The 17409-nt window shown below is 39.8% G+C and overlaps 1 protein-coding gene across 1 annotated transcript; it reads right to left on the bottom strand.

Annotated features, from left to right (window-relative positions):
* Window positions 1-4204: 4204 nt before the first annotated feature.
* On the bottom strand, window positions 4205-16165 carry LOC116707566 (sushi domain-containing protein 6). The gene is made up of 5 exons (XM_032544967.1): window positions 15534-16165; window positions 9749-9847; window positions 8775-8975; window positions 6702-6834; window positions 4205-5604 (listed from the first exon to the last, which is right to left on the bottom strand). The coding sequence occupies exons 2-5, from the start codon at window positions 9837-9839 to the stop codon at window positions 5277-5279; spliced, it is 753 nt and encodes a 250-aa protein (XP_032400858.1). The 5' UTR covers window positions 9840-9847; window positions 15534-16165; the 3' UTR covers window positions 4205-5276.
* Window positions 16166-17409: the final 1244 nt, after the last annotated feature.

The following is a 17409-nucleotide window of genomic DNA, read 5'->3' as shown; positions in this document are numbered from 1 at the left end:
ATCACATTTTAGCGTTTTTTTCTGTGGGGTTTTCTGCTGCTAGCCACATGCAGCCTCACATGAGCTGCAGCTAATCTGATCAACTCATGACAATAAGTCAGCAGGTTAATGATTTATTGTAAATCCTTACCTGATTCTGGAGTTCTTGTTTTGTTGTGGTGGATTCATGGAAACGGCAGAACTTCGGACTTTAAAAGGGAGAAAAGATTAAAATACTTAATTATTCAGTCATATATTTATTCAGAGATTCAGTTGAAACCAGGAGTTTAAATACACACATGTTTTATTTTCAGTCAGAAATATTAAAATTGTTTATATTTGCTAAAACCAGAAAATGTAGCAACTTTAAGATTTTTTTTTAACTGGCTTCTAATTCTGAGGTTTACATACATTAGGTCAGAATCAGAGATAATTACCTTTTAAACTGAATGACTTGAGTCAAACCTTCTGGGATTTTTACCCATAATCCTCCTGATATCACATTCATGATGAAATGATTGATAATTTGATCAGTTACTCAGTACTTGAATTGACTTTCTACCAAATACTTTTTTGCTTATGAACAATTTCTTGGATGGATACTTTTTACTTTTACATAAATAAAAATATGTTGAAGTGCTTCTCTTACCCTCCACTGTTTACTGTATGTAAACTTCTGATACTGAAGATGCTAATAAATTAATCTGACAGATTATCTCATTATTACCAGTGTATTATGGCCATTGTAGATAGAAATAAAGGAGGAAATTTACACCAAAACAAAATTTTGAGACTAATCTCACAAATTTTCTAGAAAAAACTTGGTAATTTCAGTGTTTGAAAAGTTAAAAATGTGCTATAATAAATCTCTGAAATTTCTAAGTTCTTTCTCAAATTTGAAATAAATCTAAAAATTTCAAAAGTCAAAACTGTTCCACTTTGGAAAATTTTAAACTTTTCAAACAGAAATGTCTAAAGTTTTTTCTAGAAAATTTCTGGGACTAACCTCAATTTCAGATTTTCTCTTCTTGCAAATTGTCAACTTTACTCGTAGTTTCAAAAGTAAAAAAATATTTGATTTTTGAAGCTCAGAAATTTCCACATTATTTCTAAAATAATTCTGAAAATTTTAGAGACCTTTTTAGCAAATATTTGACTTTTCAAACTCGAATTGTTCAGAAAAAAACTGGACATTTCTGAGATTAATGTAAAAATGTATAATTTTTTTTTCTTGCTAATTTTTGACTTTTCGAAATCAAACTTCCAAGTTTTTTTCTAGAAAATTTCTGAGATCTCAAAACGCTAATTTATTTTTATTTTTTTTCTGGCAAATTTTCTACTCTGGACTGAGTTTAAAAAGTCAAAATACTCAACTTTTGAAACTCAAAAAAATTTCCAGAAAATCTTGGACATTTCTGAGATAACTGTCAAAAATTTCTGTTTTTTCCTTGCAAATTTTCAACTTTTGAAACAGAAATGTTCAAGTTTTGGTCCTAATACGCCGCCGTACATTATTGAGTCTTAAATTTGGTGAATCTAACCGACCTGAAATAAGATAAGTTTGGTTCTGGTTTAACTTCAGTGCTAAGGGCCCAAACGGACCATGGTGACGTCAGAATTGCTCCTGGGGGGTTCTGGTATTTTCCCCCCTTTTGCTGCTCCGGCCTCTGATTCACCTCCTGTTCGCTCATCCAGAAACATTTTGTGACTAAAAGAGGGAGATTTCGCCTTTTCAGCTCCGTTTCTTCATCCACTTCTCTGAGCTGCCAGGACGTGACGTCATCGCGGGCAGACGCGCCCGCAGCCGTTGCAAAACAAACGCTGGCGTAATTTTTAAACTCCTCTCTTACATAAAAACAAAAATTGCCCCACGGTCCCACGTGGGAGAAGGACGTGTTGGTCAGGATCGTTCATCGAACCGAGCCTACAGTAAGCCGGACCGGACCGCCGCCTCCCTTCCCGAGTCATCGATCCACTTCCGCTTTTTGTGGTCGGAACTCCGAGGATTCAAACCGAAGCAGGAAGTGGGACTCTAACCCCGGTTACTACCGTCACATGCCAAGTTAGCGTTAGCTGTCCAGTCTCTTATTATTCAGTTTATATCACAATAATGGACATTTCTGCTCTATTCTGCCAAAAACTTCACTTTCCTGAAATCTTCAGGATCATTAAGATGTTTTTGGTAAATCTGAGACTGGATCTCCTGATTGCTGAATCATGACCTCTGACCCATCTTCGTCTGTAGATTTGGGCCAAGAGTTGGAAAGTAAATATGTTGTGTTTGATACACCAGGTCAAATAAAATGATGTTCAAGCAGATAACCGGAAGTAGCAGATGGCAACATTTAATTTCAACGGGTAACTGCTGTTCTTCTTCTTCTTCTTCACAGGTTCCAGCTCACCTCTCTTGTGCACAGCAAGAGCGCCACCAACGGCGAATTGTTATATTTCGTTTACCTTCGGATTAAACAACCAAACAGCCTCCAACACATAGGAGGATAATCAGACCAAAAATGTCTAACAATCTTAATCCTAGAGGTTCCATTATTTATTTGTCTGGAAAACCACAAAATAGTTACATTTACTTAATTTTTTTTTTTTTTGTGGGGGAAGTACTTTAAGGAGTAGTTTTATGTTTGGGTAATATTATGAAGAATTGCTACGCTTACTTCAGTAACATTAACAGACACAGTAACTTCTGGGAATGAAGCGTAAACATGTTTCAACCAAAAACAAATGGACAGTTTATGTTGAAGTGAGACCTCTTGTTTATATACCAGCTTTGTCATTCTGTTGTTAACTATCTGGTGAGTCTGTTGGCCATTTGGAGGTCAGGTGAACATATATGGAAACTATACATACAATCACTGGAAGCACTTTATCCATATGGTGAGACTTAAATTAGCTTAAAAGTTAATTTCAGTGTGTGTAACATTTTCATCAAAGCTATTTATATTTTTTGGTTTGTTATTTAGGTTATTCAACCATCAGATTGAAACTAATTCCTGTTCTATCCATTCACCTTTCCAGTGTTTTAGTAAATTTAAACAAATCTTTCTTTAGAAATGTGGGCTGTGGATGTTGACATTAGCAACTTTTAGCAATGAGATGCTATTTCAGGCATTAATAGCTTTGCTGATATGCTAACTCCTTTTAGCAAAACCTAAACACAATGATTGTCTTGTCCAGCGTCGCTTTTTGTCTTTAGCGGATGCCATTTGTGCGTCAGATTTACGGGACTTCCAGAAATGCGCAAATACAAAGGTTCCGGTAGGTGTTAAAATTTTTAACGCATTAAAATCAATGTCAAATATTAATCGACATCGACTGTTAAAGTCCCAGCCCAGAGGTGCGCATAACTTATTGGCGTTTTAATGATTAAAGCATGTTATGATCAGTTACTCGTCCTGTTCATCAATATTTTTTACTCGGACAGTTACTTTTTTAGTTTTACTATAATAAAAATATATTGAAGTAATGCTACTTTCGTGTATATTTTTAGTTACTAGCCCCTCCTCTGATTGGGACATCATGTGCTGCGTATTGCGAAAAATAGAGACCGATTACACTTCTGTCGTAATTTTACATTTTACAGCCCTGTGCTTTATGGATGTATTTTCGCTTTTAAAAATCATTTTAACATTTATCTTTGGATTTACTCAGATTATCTTTAAATATTAAGATTAGATCGATCTGAACCATTTACAAATCAAGTAAATAAAACAAATGTAAAAAAAAACAAAAACAATTAGCCCACTAAGTGCTGTTCTGCTGAAACAATTGGTTTGGTAACTTGAAATTTCAACATCTCACCAACTTAAAAATAAAGCAGAAACCCGCCCAACTTTTACGTTTCTGGACATGTGAAACCAAAATTTTCTCTTTCCAAGAGAAAAAAGTCCAGATTTGAGTAACTGTTAGCTTGACTCCTGCATTAAACATCTGATTCTCTGAACTCCGGTTCCCTCTGACTGTTGGATGTGGTCAGCCTCTGAAACAGTCACATTTCCTGCAATAAATCTTTTTAAAAGTCTTGAAAGAGAACTGAAATGGTGCAACTGCTATAAGAAACCAGCGACACGACGCAAAATGGGAGTTTCGACTAACCTTCAGCAGGAGAAAGCAAAATTCGTCACTTATATTTGCAGATATTAAAGAGAAACGAGCCTCGCTGCGTTTCCGTCCATCACAGCTGAAACTAATTACGTCACAAATCAGACCAACATAAACACCTGAACCATTTATTTATTACATTAGAATTCTGTGCAATAACACAATGTACAAATAGTCATCTGCAAGTATTACAATCCTTTTAACAAGTACACCAAATCAAACATTAAATACATTCAAGGTCTGTGAAGGCATCCCTGCAGAAATAAAAACAGGAAAGTGTCCGAAGCTTTTAGGTCATTTAAAGATTTTTTTTTTTTTTTTTTTTTTTTGCAGGTTAAGAAATAAAGAGCAAAACAAAAAACGTCCATTAGTCTGTTTGATTTAAAGAAAATTAATCTTAGGTAGTAGATTTAAATGTTATATTAAAAATATAGATATTTACATTCCGCTCTCCACTGATTACAACAGAAACCAATTTGATTGTTCTCATCCCATCAAATATATTTATTTTATGTACAATTAATAAAACGCTTAAATTACTTTAATAACTCTGTGCGCCACCGTCAGGTTGCGCCTGAAGACGTGCAAAGGTCTCAGACAGGAATGGCGTAGAGTCGATCGCCATGGAAACGGGAAACGTTCCTGTAACACAGCCCCGTCACTGAGGGGAGGGAAAAAACGACGTCTCCAGAACTGAAAACACGGCAAAACCTCAAAAAACATTTACATAAATTAATGTTTAACAGCTTAGAAACCGGCCAGGAGGCTTACATTCATAACACACACACTCAATACAATCAACGTTTAATTTAGAAAAACTCTTCAGTCCTCAGCCAGCTCCGTCGACGCACTGGGCGCCGCTCTAGGGGCGCCAAACAACAGCGGGGATTTTTTTTTTCAAGTCAGCATTTTTTGAACATGTGTAAGTGATGTATAGTCAAGCATGTTATTGACTCATGCACCTCAAAATACACGAGTCCGGCGTTCTGTGCGCCGACGGCTCGCCGATCAGATTTTGTCAGCTTTGTATAAAAATCATTTCTGTTCTGATGCCGCGCAGCTGCAGCCAATCAGGAAAAGTGCAGGTGGTGGAGGAATCAGCTGCTCCTCCTTCATCTTCGTCAGATGAGACACTGAAGATTACCAGCTGTCACAATCACGTCTCCATAGGAGCTCCTCAGCGATCAAGTGTCCTTATCGTCCGATAGATGGCAGATGTTCCCGTCGTTCTGCAGCTCTCTGGAACGGGACGACTGGACCTCTTCGTAGGGCGGAGGGGGATTCTCCGGGCTTTGGATGGACAGCAGGGGCTGGTGGCTGCCGTCCGGCTGGTCGGTTGGAGGCGACGGGCAGAAGCCGGGTTCCTCCTGGGCCAGCAGGAGCTGGGTCGGTCCCGGGGCGGAGCAGGGAGGGATGCGCTGCCCCCAGCTGCCGTACACCGCCTCTTCGTAGGACGGGAGAGAGACGGAAAGGCCGTCCACCATCAGGTCCAGCTGGTCCGAGGAGCGACGGCTGCCGGGAGACAGGAAGAGGAACCTCACATTACTTAACGCTCAGGAAATTAGTTTCTAATCAGAATCTAAGGTAACGTAGTAGGTTCTGATCTGTTCACCAAAACAACTGATTCATGCCAATGCTGGCTCCAAACGGACTTCTCTACAGAAGCTGCAGACGATGACAAAAAAAATTATAATAATAAATAAAACGCGACCGCAATCAGACTTCTGGCTGAACGGTTTGCGACCCCAAAGTGACCCGAATGCGCAGAAGAACAGTGTTGATGTCACAGCAGCGCTCTGGTTACAGAAGTAGTAATGGCCGCCGCCGTTTATGGGTCAATTTTTAAGTTATTGAGTAATAGGATGAAGTGATTTTTCAGCCGTATCAAAATTAGTGGACTTTGCAAAACTGCAACGGAAACTTTTCTCGTATCACATGAGTCACATGATCAACAACCGTTTATTACTACTGGCGGAAACGACAAAGAAGACGACAGGAAGTGGTTGGAGGATGATGGCATTTGTGTTTTTTATAATATATTAACATATTCATGTGTGATTTTAATAGTATTTCTTATTTACTGGAAACACCCCAATTGCGAAATGGCGTTTTTTCCATCATTAGCAGAATGGAAACACAGCTACTGATTGAAAATTGTACTCATGATATTATGTAAACAACTGTTGTTTACATCCAAATTTACGCTATCTGGCTTCTTCTGGCGCAGAATTATGACGCATGTTTCACGTCAATGACGTAAGTCGGACATGACTGTTCAGCTTTGAAAACAATCACATGTAGATCCGGTTTAGTTCCACATATCGTCACTTTCCTTCGATGACTTGGGCCATGTGGAAGTGGCACAAATGAGTTTTTTTTGGTGAAATGATCGGAAGTGGGCGGTTCAGATCGACATGAAAATGTCGGATTTGGGTCATTTTGCCTGATGTGTGAACGTAGCTCAACTGATTTCATTTATACAGAACCAATTACTGGACCACAAAGCCAGATTCTGATCCAATCCTCATTCAATTCAACCCAGTTTGGATTTTAAAACAGTTTCTGTCGATCAGATAATGGATTTAACTGATTGGTTTTCTTCTCCTTACCTGTGCGATCGGCAGGGGTAGAGGCGGGACTTGACGATCAGGCAGGCGGTGGTGGTGAGCAGGAAGATGGACACGCCCACCGCGGTGGTGGCCATGCTGGGCATGTCGCCGTCGGGCTTCATGCTGGGCCCGTCTGTGGAGGAGGGCAGAGACGCAAAAACGTTACCAAAAATAAATAAATTACAACAATCACAGGTGGAAGAAACTCTGCAAAACACAAACTGAATGGTTGAATAGTTCAGCTAAGAAAGAAAAAAGGAGTAAATCAATTATTTCCTCTGGTTCGGATGGTTTTTTTTGGACAGTTATGATGTGTAACCGTGGCAACAAGGTATTGCTTTTACAACCAGAAGCACCTGATTAGCATCTCAGAAGCTCAAGTAATATCTGAACTACGACCCCAAACCCCCGAGGAGTTGAAAAGGACGAATCATGGATGCAGAGAGAAAGCAAGTTCAAACCATCTTTTCCGAAAGAGGAGCAGCAAAAGCAAAGGAGGAGGAATAGCAGAGTTTGCTAACAAGTGATTTGTGTCATCAAGGACATGTTATTGTGGAATATCGTCTCTGCTGCTAAATGTTCACAACTTCCAGTGAAGCTACGAGTAACAAAAACATTTGGGATAAATAAAGTATTTCTGAATTTAACTCTTCTGAACAAAACTTTAAAAATAAAAACTAGCAAAACATTCTAAGTTAAAGGAGATTATATAAAAACACAGAGATTGGGTTTTTAAAGGAGTAATGTACTTCTCGTTGAGTGCCACTCCAGCTGTTTTTGGTGTTTTGTTGCCAGTAATGCCTGCTTTCACAGAAAGCAAGGAAATGGGGGTTCCACAAGGCTGAGTGCTTGGATCCCGTTACCTCATAATAAAACTGGAGCCCATTTGGTTCAAATAATCCACTAATTTCTCAGATTATTACAACACAGAGCAGTCATGTGTCATTCAGGGACCTCCAGTCATTATCATCCACTGCAGAGACAGGAATTTGCAGCTTCTGTTTAATTGTTCATGCATTTCATCATATTTCTGTAAAAAATTGAACGTAACCCATTCATCAGCTACAAGATGTTATTTTTTCTCTGCATTTTTTCTGTCATTTTGACAGCTTGAAGGAAACCTATCTCGGTTCATTTATAGTGGCTTTGCCCGCTTCCTCTTTGTGCGCTCTGACTTCCTGTTGCTTCGCGTTCGACTGAATGGCGACAGAGGAAGTTGGAACAGTTTGAGGACGGTGGAGCATCTACTTCCTCTGCAGCGAGTCAGAAAGTCTCTGAGCAGATCTGGTAAATAGGTCAAACGATAACGGTGGCAAAGTTGCTGCGTGTTGCCAAAAGGAGCAAACCGTGGAGGGTTTAATGAGTTTTGGGGCTAAATCCGGACCAGATGCACAGCAAAACTATTAAAATACAGAAATTATTCTCTTGATTTTTACAGACAAAGAAACTAAAGTCTTTTTGTTTATTTTAGGAAGAATAGAGATTGTGAGCAAGTAAGGGGAGTAAAGTTGTGCAATCCAAATTTTAAATGTTGGAAAAAACAGCAAACCCTCATAAAATGACTAACCGCTGTTTAGAGTATCTGGGTCAGAAGCGCCCGTGAGTCAGTAGATCATAAACTGAGAAACGCCGCACTCGGTCAGCGCTAAGGGAAATGTTTAGAGTTGCCCAATAACCTCTGCACCAGAACTCAGGCTGCAAAACAGAGTCCTGCAAATTATTTCTGTAAAATATGCATCAAGTCAGAGCTGAGTGAAGGTTCCTCTGCGTTTTGCACAAAACGCAGAGGAACCTGACACGGTTCTTCCCCATTTTATTCAGAGCTGCAGTAAAAGCATTCATCAGCAAAACCTGTTTTGTTCCGCTTCTAAAGGTCACTAAGAAGAAGCCCTTTTATTCATTCACTGAAATGATCGTAAACAGGAATTAAGAAAACAATATCCAAAAGATTCTTTCGTAACATTTGAATTGGACGTTTTCACTGGAAGCTGCAGAAACTTTTCACACTTCCAACCATTCAGACATCATCATATTCATCATGATTATCTTCTGTATTTCTGAATAAATTCGTACCTTTCATGGGGATGCAGGAGGGGATGGGCGGCGCCCACTTCCCCCGGTGACACCTGGAGCTGGGCTTCTTGTTGCCCAGGTGGTATCCGTTCTCGCAGAAGATCCGGAGGACGGTTTTATAAGCAAACCCGCGGCATGGAGACGGGTCGCAGCGGAAACCTCCATGTTCTGGTACCAGAGGGTGAGAGCAGTTCAGCCGGCCTGCAGAGGTCAGAAACAAGTTGACAGACAGGTGAGCGAGTTCTGGAGTTTTCTGGCCGATCTCCGATCTTTAAAACGCCTGACCTGCCGATTCCACTTTTGACCAATTTTCTTTATTTTTATAACAAACACTGTCACTATAAAGTCATTATAAACCTTCAATTTTCCATTTTTTAAATCAAAATCATTGATCATCAAACAAACATGGCAAAGCAAACGAGGAAGATTTTTTTAAACCTTCGCAGAGGGAAAAAAAGTAAGATCGGTTTGATATATTCCAAAATTTATTGATTTATCTGTGCATAGCTAACGATTATCTTCAGTATTTGGTCAAGAAATTCCTACGTTTCAACTGATAAATCAAAATCAAAATAAAGAGAATCAGAACTGATCGATCGGTCAAAAGCTGACACATGTAAGTGAAAAGTTCTTTAAAGAGTTGGGACTTTCGGCCGTTACATAAAAACGTACGTTATGGCCCCAAGGCGAGTCAGAAAAACCTTTTAAAATAACAGTTTCCATCATGTCTGCAGGCTCCTGAGCCCCAGAAATGAAGGTAATTATGAAATAAACCAGGTTCAGAGGGAAAAAAACATTTACGATAAGATAAACCAGACGGCAGGTTTCAAACCTCCAAAACACAAACACGTTTAGCGAGAGTAGAAAAAAAGACAAAGTTTCACATTCAGTCATGATCAGAAAGAGTCTTCAGAATGAGTCAGAATCAAGCAATAAAAAGGTCAAAGGTTGCACACCAGCTGTGTAGAAAGTACCTGCAGAGAGGAGCGGGGAGGAGACCAGGAAGAGTCCACAGACGAGACAGATGCGTCCGATCGGCCATGAATACTGGACTGGCGCCGACATGAAACTTCCTGTAGAGTTAGAGAAAAATCCCCGACATACTTAATATTTTCACACCAAGTTATTCAGAGAATCAACGCGCATCTTAGGATATTTTTAAATCTAAAAATCTAAGACCAAAGAGGACATGTTGGTTTCTGGTGTCTCAACAGAGACTCTTGTTTCTGGGCAGCTGAAACACTAGAGTAGCAGAAAACACATAAAACCAGAGCAGGAGGTTCTGAGGTTATTTCACAAGAACTCTGAACAGACTAACAGAAACACACAGGCAAAAGCACTGTGCTAGCTACCGCAGAAGCTAACATCTACAGTCTTCATCGACATTAAATCTTTAAAGAACTTGAATTAATGAGTTACAACAAATTTTAATTTCCCTTTGGGATCAACAAAGTAGTTTTTAATTTGAACTGAATTTGAATCTTTGCTCTTGGGGGTTCAGCCAATCAGTGCCAAGGAAAACAAATACTCCAGGATTGACCGCTTTCAAATGCTAGCCAATAATGCGTCAACTAGCATTATGCATAGTTATTCTGGCTTCCCAAGCTGTTTTTTCTTTCGAATATTTTAGATGTGAAATTAGAAAAACATCTACACTTTTCCACAAGCATCCTGGGAGTCACATAAAAAAGGGGGAGGGGCTAAAGCCTTCCTAGCATGCAAGCAAACGAGAGTCTAAGCTTTAACGGTCACTGAGCTCCAACCGCAAACCTCATCATGACATATTTTACCCACGAGAGGCAGGCGGTTCTGCTGGTCCCACATCTGAAGGTCTGTGATGTTTATAGTGTTTTATCTGAGGCCTGCGGCAGGTTATTGATTTCAAAGTAAAGCTAACCGTCTTTATACTCTCCTGGCTGCATGGTTTAGCAGAAACGCACTAAACAGAGCATTTCATGGTAAAAATATCGAAATAATAACATTTGGGAACACGAGTGTGAGAATACCAAAAAATAAATATATATATAAAATAAAATGTTTATTCTCTTGTGTTTCTCCAAGTAGAACATATGCAAGAAGTTTTATTTAAAATGCACAATGTATTTTTCTTGTACAGTTTTGACTTAATTAGTGTTATTTAAGCAGAGTGCCTCTTTTTGAGTCTGTATACCCCAATTAACAATTAACTGATTAATTGACGATTATTTGAATTAATTGTTTCAGCCCTAATTTTGTCATTTGTAATTTCTCTACAAAAGAAACAAGAGAAAAAATTATTCAAATCGGAAATCCAATCTGCAATGGGAAAAAGATTTATTATTTCAACACTACTGTTTCCAGATCAACATTTTCTCTCTTTTTTTTTTGTATTTGTGCATTTACTGCTGACCTTTGCACCTCATCAGGCCGTTCACTGGATCCGAGTTACGTTCAAAATCAACAAATAAAAAAATGAAACAAACAGATTTCAGCCCCTGAAATGTTTCTGCAGCACAGAGAAAATCAACCCTGATAAATTTCCCTTTTTATTTCAATTAAATGGATGGAAAATGATTCCGAAGAACTACTTTAAGCTTCTGCAGTAAAACTTTGACATCTACTCCACTTCAACGTGAAACCCAGTCTCGCTGCAACCTTTCAGCCGACTCAAAGTGAAACCCCTCACCTGAGAGTGTTTACAGTTTCGACAGAGCCCATATTGACCGACACTCATCTGGAAAACACGCAGGGCTTCTGAGGTGATGGGTTTCTGCCCCTCTCTCCTTCATTCCCAGACAAACACGGCCTGTGAAGCGCCAGACCTCTGCCAGCGTAAAACCAAATGCCACAGTGTGTGAAAATGTGGGTGTGTGGGAGTGTTTTCGCCGCCTTCGGTGTGTGTGTTGGGAGCTTTCATATCAACAGGGATGCCAGTCATCCCAAGAGCAGCGGCGGGGAGGGCCAGGCGCCACCGCAGCACGAATACGCTAACACCTCCGTCTGATGCGACCGCGACCTGCGTGGGCGCGCCGCGTCTTACTCAGCGCTGATATTAGGCCTCCTGCTGTCAGAACCAGGCAGGCTGCAGAATTTAAGCCACTGATCAAACATTAAAAATGAGAAAATTAGCATCAAATTTGTTTCGACTGTAGGAGAAAATGATTTCCTTCGTCTCAAATTCAGAATAAAGAACAACATAATCTGCGTGGAGTCATAAATGTCAGATTTCCTGCAGACATCAGCGACACTCAGCCACGAACAAGACGCTGCTGCTGTTCATGCAAGTTGTGCTGCATCAGCCTCTGCTGCGACGATTCACGTTTCCAGTAGAGCTGCAACTCAGCTGGCTTAGTAATCAATTACTCTGACGATTAATCGATTATTCTATCAATTAATTATTCTATCGATTAATTGGAAGAAAAAAGGTTCATTCTGCAGATTTTTCATTTAACAACGAAAGCTTATTTTTTAAATAAAATTATATTAAAATATCCAAATAAGCTAATTTTAAAAACATTTTATTGCCTAAAATGTAACAGCAGCATTTGTTTAGTGAACGATGATCATTTGGAGCAAAGGATGCATCTGACACTAAAATAATAATAATGTTTACTAATCTGTTGATTTTCAAAGAATAATAATAATTGGATAGTAAAAGGTGATTAATATGAGTTGGGTTTTTTTACTGAGTTTGAACCAGATGAAGGTAAAACTGCAACCAGAGAAGTTCTGCGTAGAACATATTAACAGACAAAGAAGATTTTTCTCATCTTAAATGCAAATTGTTTTTATTTTTTGTAAAGTTTGGCTTTATTGACTGACTGTGTTCTTTAAGAAAATGCCCTTTTTTAGAGTCTGTACTCCAGATAATCAATTACTAAATTAGTTGACGATTATTTGAATAACCAATTAATCATTTCAACCCTAATTTTCTTTCATCTGTAAGGTCTTATCTAGAGAATAAGTGAAAAATACAAAGGTTAAAACAGGATCTGCATAACGTTTTACTGATTTCTCTCGCATTAAAAGTTTTCAGCACACTGATATTTCCTCCTGCAGGGTTTTCGCTCCGGCCGCTCTGGTTAAGGAAACATGCGACACACGTCATCAGGCTGGATGAGGAGCATCATTTGCAGCTTTGATGGCCTTTTCTAGGAAAAAAAAACAACAACTTCCGGGACACAGGAAGTGATGCGCTTTGTTTCCAGCCACAACATTCGACTCGTTTGGAACAAACACAGGAAGACGAGACGCAGCGCGAGCGATGCTGCTGCAGACAAGAAGAGGAGTTAGGAGGGGAAAACCCTGAGCAGGAAGAAGCTGCAGGACGGACGGCAGAGCCAAGCCGGCTCACATCTAACAAACTGCGTTTAAATTAAACCTGCAGTTTGTAACATCTATAAATATATATATATATTTTTTCATTGCATATTTGTTAAATCTGTCACCATGTTGTGACAGTATTATATGAGTCAGATAATCTGTGAAAAGACAGATCTCCTACACCCCCTCCCTGAGATGCTGTTGCCTGAAGAAATGTACCAAAAACCACCAATCAGAGGCAGGAGGAGGGGCTTAGCGCTGTCAATCAACCTGATGTACTCTTTGAAAAATGTCCTAATGGTGGAGAAACAACTTGTATTTTAAAGAAAACGATTTATTCCGCCGTCAACAGTGGCTATGCTAAGCACTGACGACATGCTATGCTAGCTGCAGCGTAGCAAAGAGCAAGGGGAATCTGGAGGTTGAGCAGCACCATACTAGATTGTGATTGACAGCACTATAACCCGCCTCATAGCTCTGATTGGTTGGTTCACAGATTACCTTGAAATTGATCAGCTGAATAACTAATAAACCGTTTAGATCCGTTGCCGTCATGATTTTTAATGACTTACCGCGACTTATAGCTCATTCACGTGTGATTTTAACTTCATTTCTGATTAAATAGCAACACGGCAATTGCTTAGTCGTTGGTTTTTAGAAGTCTGCAGAAAATAGACACAGATTTGCATGTATTTGTAATGAAGATGCTACAATCTGGTTGATCAGTAGCTGCAGCGGGACGCTGGATGTGTTTACACCGGCTCGCCCCGCCGAGATGATAAAACCCCACAGCGATGCGTGATGGAGCCCCACGGCTCTACATTCAGCTCTCTGGGATGCAGGATGCTTTGTTTTTGCGCTCACATGTGCAGTCAGCTGTGAGAGAAGCCATTCAGCATGCTTCTGCACACAGAGACAATGCTGACAGTGCATAACGGGATGGGCTTTCACCACATCTCTGCTCTCTGACACAGATCGGATCAGAGCGATTACAGCAAAATAACTTCAGAACACAAGCAGGTGACGCTTAAAACTGCTTTGTTTTGGGTGGAAGCCGAATCCAAACCGATTTTTTCCTGAACTATGCACCCCTCGGTCATGGAGGGAGTCACCAGAAAACATGAAAACTCGGCACTTTTATCCAAAAAAACGCTTCTGCAACATCAGAGTTTCACTTCTGCTCCTAAAGTTTCGTTTTAACCATTATGAATTTTGCTTTCAGCTTGCAATAGCGCATGTTTCTGGTGTACAAACACATTTTCTATTTAAATAATGCAAGCAGGGCCGGATTCAGGAGGATCTGGGCCCCTGGGCTGAAGCCAGTTTGGTGCCCAAAACATACAAGGTTATATTTTGTTGGAAAATAATTTTAAATTAATCATCTTTTGTTGTTGTTTTTAAAGCACATTTTGAAGCATTAGAGAATGATAAAATTTGAAAAACACCCTCAATTAATTTAAAGTTTACTTATTTGCAACAATTCATTAAAATTTCCACATAGCAGAAACATCACATGTACATGAAACCAGTTTTTACCAGTTTTTCTGAATTTATCCTTTAAAATTTCTAGAAATGTATTTCTCCAAAACAACAACAAAAAATGTAAATCCCATCATAAGTTGCCAATATTATGGTGGTAAACTCTAAAACATCCTTTAGCATGCTAAAGGGCTAACCCATTCAAATGTCCGCCTAGCTTAAAAATAAATTATAATTAGCATTTATAAAATATGGACATGCAAAATATCGGAGTGAACATATATCGGTCTATTTCAGTCGTTGTATAAGTCCAATGAACAAAACAACCCAATGGTTTTTCTATCATTTTGATAGTCGTGTGATTTTTTGTTGTTTCAGTGTCAAAAGGGTAGAAAAATGTATATAATGTCATAAAATAATGGTTTTCAGTCTTTAAAGGAGTATAAATATAGGTTATCAGGCCAAAGTTTCACATCGGCGCCTATCTGGGGTAAAAAAAAACAAACCGTGTGGGTTGGGCACCAAACCGCATCCTACTGAACGGCCCTGCACAGACCCATCATCTCATCAGCTGGCTTCACGCTCCAGTACATTAATCCGTTAGTTTTTGTTCCTCTTCCAAGTCCAACTATATTTACTCAATAATCAATAAAACAGGACTCCTAATCAACACCCAGGCACAGTAAAACCAGACCAGACTCGCTTTGAATTGACCCTTTAACCAGTTTCACCGAGGATAACTGGAAACATGGAAAAGTGGAACTGGATCTTTTTTTTAAGGCTCGTTTGGTTACTGTAAATAAATGATCGGATAAACTGAAATGGTTACAACAGGAGAGCAGAGGCGTTCAGCTCCGCTGGTTTTCTAGAAATACATGTAGAATAAACACAAATCCCTCCGTCGCTCATTTAATAAAAAAGGTGTTTCGTGTCTGAACATGTCCTGTAAAGGCCAAGTAGACGGTGAAAACGCCTCACCTGTGGGGCGGCAGCGCGGCGGGGCTGGCAGGCGGACTCCCGGTTCGGTTCCAGGCTCTGAATGGGGACGAGGCGGTTCGGAGCTCCGCGGTCAGCTGACGATCTCTGCTCCTGCTCAGCAACAAGTGAGACCTTTTCGGCTGCTCCCCCTCGCTTTGACTCATTTATCAGCTGGGCTTCGCAGCGGCATCCCGGCCTCTCATTGGCTGCTGGCGGCTAAGCCCCGCCCGCCGGCGCAGCGCCGTTACATTCTGGAAGCGCCGTCCCTTCTTTACACCACAAGCAGACCCACATATGAAAGAAAAGAGGAACTGTGGCCAGATAACGCATTTAAAAATACATATATAAGTTGAGACTACCCGGAAGGTAGTACAGTCATCTCAGGGCTGCTTAGTTATAAAAGCCAAACTTTCTGCTGCTGACTTTTACCCGGAAGGATTAAAAACAAACTCCCAGAGGCTGAACTGAGAGGATGTTCAAAGAACTGGTGCATACAACCTGAAGGGTATTTGTTCAAAACTGCAAAAAACAAAACAAAATCTTGAGATTCAGTGAGCTAAAGCTGAAAAATTAGCCTTCACATTCATGAACTGTTTCATGAATGAACAGATTCCCGACTGAACTGATTCACGAGATTCACAAAAGGACTTATTTACTAAACAGATCCATGAATGAACAGATTCCTGACAAACAGATTCATAGATGAACAGGTTCCTGAACTGATTCATGGATGAACAGGTTCCTGACTGAACACATTCCTGACTGAACAGGTTCATAAATTTGCACTACAAACTAGTCCAAAACTACTTGGTTTGATTTAGAGTTTTTGCAGTGTACTGGCCGTAAGCCTGGCCTCTCGCTCAGGTTGGTTCATCCTTTAGTTTCAACATTTTGCTGTGTCAAATTCTCACATTAAACCAAAATAAATTCATTACAATCAGGTGGGTTAACCCAGAAACGGACCGGAACCAGAACATTTTACATTCTGCTTTGTAGCTGCAGCAAACAAGCTTGACGTTTGATTTGGATCTTCTGGTTTCCACAAACTCCCAGCTGTTCTGCGGTAAATAACGGCACATCTTCTCATTAAAGGGGACGCTCCGTTCTGTCCGCCTGCAGCAGCAGCAGCAGCAGCACCAGCAGCAGCAGCAGCAGCTTCCACCCAGAAGGCGGAAGTGCTAAAAATACAAACCTGTGCTGACTCTGCCTGTTGCCCGTAAGGCGGCGTGGAAACAGATATTTTTTCTGGGTTTCCACTGAAGGTTGCGTCAGAAAGCAGGTGAGAAACCAACAGGTACGGCGGCGACCCCGGAGCAGGAGAGAACGTCTCCAATCCTCAGGAGAAATAAAGCAATAAAGCAACCCCGACTTTTAATTAATGTTTTAATGAACCTTTTAGCATGAAAGAAAAAAAAAACATTTCAGAAAATCCTTTTCAAACACGCTAAACGTTTTAAAATAAACTTTTGATTAAAGTTTTGAAGGTCAAACTTTGGAAAATTCTGCTTTTGCACGTTTGGAAAGGACTCAAATACAAACACAGCCTGTAAAAGTCTTCACTCCCTTGGTGCTTTTACCTTTATTACTTTTACAAATCAATTCTGATCAGGGCTGCAGCTAACGATTATTCTAGTAATCAAATATTCTGACGATTAATCGATTAAAAATTGTCACATTCTGCAAAATTTCCATTTAACCATGCAGTTAAGCTTATTTTATACAATACTAGAAATGCACTAAAAGATGCAAATGAAAACTAAATTCTGTTTTAAATAAGAAAAACATTTTATTGCTGAAAATGCAATAAAAAATTTCTAAAGTTGTAATTTTGTATTTTTTGCAGAATGTGAACCAGGTGAAGCTGCAGGAGTTCTGG

This window comes from Xiphophorus hellerii, chromosome 18, assembly GCF_003331165.1.
Source record: "Xiphophorus hellerii strain 12219 chromosome 18, Xiphophorus_hellerii-4.1, whole genome shotgun sequence".
Taxonomy (NCBI): domain Eukaryota; kingdom Metazoa; phylum Chordata; class Actinopteri; order Cyprinodontiformes; family Poeciliidae; genus Xiphophorus; species Xiphophorus hellerii.
Note: the sequence above shows the minus strand (reverse complement) of the source record. Positions and strands in the feature narration are given on the sequence as shown.